Raw genomic sequence first — 4,850 nt, forward strand, 5'->3', positions numbered from 1 at the left:
TGACAGGGAGGCAATAGCCGCATCCTTAGTGATTTCAAGAAAAAATGTCTAGTTGTTGATTCTATTGATTGACTTTGATTGGAAGTGAAGCTCTAAAGTGATAGTTCTTCTTGAGCTAAATTGCATTTGGTGAATTAGGATTCTGTGATTTCTGTCATGATCGTTTATGAATTTTTTTGTTTTTTTTACACCGTCCTTTTGGATTGTTAACGGTATTCTAAAAATTTCCGAGACTCCGAGATTAATTCGCTAGGGGCCTAAACAGCCAACATGACATTGCAACTCCTCCCCTAACCATGTTTATAATTCGAAGTAACTGTACTTTTATATACTTTATGAGTTTATTTTTATATTTTTATATTTTTTTTGAAAACCAACTGTATCTCAATGTAACTTTGCCTTTTTCTTCCTTTACTTTGGTATTTTGTTTTTTTGTTTTTTTTTCTTCTCTCCATTGATTAGGCTTCACTCTTTTCTTTTTAAAATGCAAGGGATGTGCTTCAGAACCGATTGTCATTCGATAATCGACCTCCATCGTATGAGGTCGGGGTCGTTAATCAAGATGTTTGAAAATTTATCTGTCCATATAACCCAAATCACTATATATGGATGAAATGACAACAAACAACTATATTAATAAAAGAAAAATGCTTACATTATTCCACTATTCCAAATTTACATTTTTAAATTTGGCAAATATAACAATTTATAACTTGAATAATGGCCCACGTAAAGATGAATCAAGTGAGAGATTAGCTACATGAATAAATTGGCCTAATTAACTTTGTCATCTTCCTACATATCAGATTTTTGAATGAGAATATGTACACCATTTCCAGGACCTACAATCATTTCGAAAGCAGGAGAGTGTCTGTATTTGGGAGAGAGAGAGAAAGTGAACTTGGAGATAATGAGGGAGAGGACAACCTTCAATTCTACCATAGCAAAGTTTTTGCCTAAACAGGTTCGAGGACCCAAACCAAAGGGGATATAGGCCTGAGGAAATTTGCAAGCCTTAGAGACACCATCAATGAACCTCTCAGGTTTGAATTCATTTGCATCTTGTCCCCAAATCTCTGTGTCTCTGTGCAATGTTGGGATCAAAGTCCACATGCATAACCCTTTTGGAATGCTTATGTTTCCCACCTGGGTGTCTTCAAGTGCTTCTCTGGACACAAAAGCAGCTGGTGGGTATAGACGCATGACTTCTTGAATCACCATATTCATCTGCAAGGTGTACAAATGCAGGTGTTAGCTTATACATTACAGACCCATGCATTCATTCTGTGGTCGCCTCTTTGAAGCATTTTGTCAACACTGTCGGCCACTCCCATTCCACAAAAAAAATTTAATAAAGACGGGGAGCAAGGCTATATCTTAACTCCAAATCAACGAGAGAAATATACTCGACGGGGGCAAGTATATTGCTCCAAAAACAATAGGCCAAGTGCATGATCGATCTTGTAGCACGAGAAGGAGCGTGTGAACTAACTTGACAAGCATTGTAACTAATAGATTAAATTTTGGGAGCGAATTAGCATCTAGACAAGCATTGTAACTAATTGGTTATTGTAATTCTTGAGATGAGAAACTTCATGTGAAGATAAAAGACTAAATGCACAGACTTGTACCGTTCTCAGTTGAGGGAGCGAATTAGCATCTAGCTGACCATCGGGGAAAACTTCTGCCAACTCGGTCCTGATTCGAGCTTGCCACTCGGGATGTAAAGAGAGTAGCATCAGACACCAAGAGGCAGCAGCACCAGTGGATTCGTGCCCTGCAAAGTAAATGTTCTTGCAGTTGTCAACTATGAATCGCTTGGATGAATCCTTGCCTTTGCCTAGGCTTTGGTCATTCCTGGCTCCCACTAATAATGACTGCAGCAGATCCTTTTCCGACGAAGAAGCCTCTAACCCTTCTCGTTCGCGTTCTTTCACAGTTTCCCATATCAGTGACTCTATCTCTCTCTCTAAACAACTAATCTCCTTTTGCTTCTTAAACCCTCTGCATTACATTGTTAGAGTAGGTTAGGAACTTGTATCACACACAAAACAAAGTATACTAGTGTCATAGTAACTCCAGCTATTTACATACCCAAAATTAGAAAATGATCCAAAGAGGAAGGGTTGATGAGAAATTATTCCCTGAAGACTTCTAAGCTTGGAGAAAATCTCTTTGCCCTTAGAATAAGAACTGCCAAAACAAGCCCTCGAGATAACATCAGCTGAGAAATCCCTTAAATCCTTATCTACTTGAATCTCTGCTCTTGCACCTCCTTGTCCTTCAATACACTCCTCCCATTTTCTAAGCAATGGTTGCGCCGACTCCAACATCAACCCTACCATCGCCTGTCACGTTAAGAAATCAATCAGCAGAGAATCCGAAAAGTTACTCAAAGTTTTTGAACTTGATTCTTTTACCTTGACTTTGTCTGTGAAGAACTCAGGTGCAACAATTTTTCTTTGTTGTGACCAAACAATGCCATTGGATCTGAGAATTCCATTTCCAAGCATGGGAGCAAGTCTCTTGCTTACATATGAAGGCTTACCTAAATCCAAACTAATACACTGGTTCATTTCCTTCACTAGCTCCGGTTGGTTCACATATAAATGCTGCCTCATTCCTGTTGAATACGTGTAAATTAATCCTGCATAGTAGTTTCATTAATTTCTCAGGTCAATTCTTATGATTTGAGCAACATTAATTGATTTGAAAAGGGAACCAAAAATAAAAAAATATAAAAAAACATCTAGAAATTGTGATAGGCCAAGTTGGATCAGCTAGTTTTGGATTTTAATCTTATATGCGCAATTTCATTCATTATTCATTATAAACTAGTGAAACTAATTTTTGAGTCTCAAAAAATATATTATTTCATAAATTAGTTATTTGTCACAATGTTACCATATCATTTCAAGTTCAAATAAGAAGTTTTCAGGTGTAAGAAATATGAATAAACAGAAACTTCATCCTAATCATTTAGAAGTATCCTATTAATCTAATAATATTTTGTTAAATGATTTAGATCAATGATAATACTCCCATTTTATATCAGATGTGGTCCTGTCTCTGTTCCAATCATCATTACTTTATAATACACGACATCGTATAATAGTTTCATTTCGTGGTTGTTGTAATCTAGTCCAGAACATTATTTAAAATTTTAAAGTAGATCATTATCTTGTTACTGTCATATTTTAATATTTTATTGTAATTGTGCAAAGTAACATGATTAGACAGTAACTAATTTAAATCCTATTGGGAATCTATTTGCAGAAGATCGACATTGACATTTGCATTGGGGTACTGTTAACCTCACTAGTCAAACTAATTAAGCATCTTTAGTCATTATTTGTATTGGCCAAATCTCATTGACTCAGTCTAACCGCGATCAAGATCGAGTTGGCTTACCCTAAATAACTTATTACATTCATGTCTCCACAAATCACAGCTAGAAATCCTTACTTTCATATGAAATCCTTTGTTTTCCTGGCCAAAATTCGTTAAGAACTCTTCTGTCAACTTTTTCAAACATTACTGCTTGCAGAAAGGTGAAACCAGGTTTCTTATTCTAAAAAAAAAAAAAAAAAAAAAAAAAAAAAAATGTGAAACCAACGTTTTATATCTATGTCCTACAGTATAGCGCAACAAGAAGAAACAAGATCGAAAGTCGATGAATTACCGTATTCTTTTCTCCAGTGTTCGAAATAGGGGAAGAGACTGGAAGTGTAGTCGTGGGCTACAAATTCTGAGTGATTTGAAGACTTCTGAGCTTGGAGTTGGATTATTTTCTGCATCTCAGCGAGATTCCCATACAGTAAAGAAGGTGTAGGGCCTTTGATGCCTTGCATTTGGAGCTTCCTTCTGACCCTCTCGGACTTCAACCAGACTGTGTTGTAGAGATGAAGAAAGACGCCAACCAGTCCCAAAAGAACTAGGGAAGAAACGATTCTGAAATGAAGAGAGAGCTCCATTTTTTTTTTCTCTGAGCTTTCAGTTTCTAGCTAGCAGCTAGCTAGAGTCGTGATATTTATAGCAACTGAACAAGAGTGTACTTTATATTCATATATAATGGTGTAAAAGTCACTCGGGGTTATAATTTTTTTTTTTCATAGAATTTAGACGATTTTGAAAATGTTATGTTTTTGGACAATAAATTTGAATATATTAGTTAAGTAACCCATCAAACTATGGTTCAAATTAACAAGTCCCTCATCATTTGTGTATTAGCTAGTCATTTTCTACTCTATGTTTACCTAATATTAAAATGAAGTAAGTGACGAGAAAGAATTGAGGGTAGAGTTTTAAAGTTTTATTCTAAACATAAACATATGTACATACCTTTCAAAAAAAATAAACATACATACATAAGTCGAATAATACATCACGGTAATTGTGTATATCATCGATATAACCAAGACTCTTGTTGTGAGGTAATATATAACAGAGATTACCGATATGACCAAAGCCCTTGTTGGAAGGTAATCTATAACAGAGATAAAGAAATGCCAACATCAGGCACCTTCGTACATTTCAAGCTACAAATGGGAGCCGCAAATGAAGAGGTACATCCAACAGTCAACACTTACCTCCGTTATAAATGTTATATAAATATAAATATATATACATATAAATATAAATATATACAGATTTGCTCACCTAAGGGACTGTAAGGGACAAATGCATCTCAACCACATGTATTAAATATAAAAGCAAAAATTATAACAACTTAAAACTGTACATTTATTTTCATTTGGGTAATTATAATCAGTCACCTTGATGAAATGCTAAAGATAATACAACAAAAACATAGAGGTGGCAATTCTAAGGTAATTATAACAACCAAATGT

At 35.3% G+C, this 4,850-nt stretch overlaps 1 protein-coding gene across 3 annotated transcripts; it reads right to left on the bottom strand.

Moving 5' to 3' along the window:
- Positions 1 to 615: 615 nt before the first annotated feature.
- Positions 616 to 4,028, bottom strand: LOC112194647 (cytochrome P450 714A1). 3 transcript variants are annotated; one of them, XR_002934107.2, is made up of 6 exons: positions 3,683 to 4,028; positions 2,421 to 2,647; positions 2,095 to 2,348; positions 1,566 to 2,004; positions 1,383 to 1,528; positions 1,087 to 1,227 (listed from the first exon to the last, which is right to left on the bottom strand). XR_002934107.2 is itself a non-coding variant. In XM_024334869.2 (5 exons), exons 1-5 carry the CDS (start codon positions 3,972 to 3,974, stop codon positions 796 to 798), a joined length of 1,554 nt encoding a protein of 517 aa, XP_024190637.1. In that variant the 5' UTR covers positions 3,975 to 4,028; the 3' UTR covers positions 616 to 795. The 3 variants fall into 3 exon arrangements, 2 of the variants coding, with proteins under 2 accessions (XP_024190637.1, XP_024190632.1); XM_024334869.2 differs by lacking the exon at positions 1,383 to 1,528 and having other exon boundaries at positions 616 to 1,227; positions 1,632 to 2,004; positions 2,421 to 2,623; XM_024334864.2 differs by lacking the exon at positions 1,383 to 1,528 and having other exon boundaries at positions 616 to 1,227; positions 1,632 to 2,004; positions 3,683 to 4,027.
- Between the last annotated feature and the right edge of the window lie 822 nt (positions 4,029 to 4,850).

This window comes from Rosa chinensis, chromosome 1 (assembly GCF_002994745.2).
Source record: "Rosa chinensis cultivar Old Blush chromosome 1, RchiOBHm-V2, whole genome shotgun sequence".
Classification (NCBI taxonomy): Eukaryota; Viridiplantae; Streptophyta; class Magnoliopsida; order Rosales; family Rosaceae; genus Rosa; species Rosa chinensis.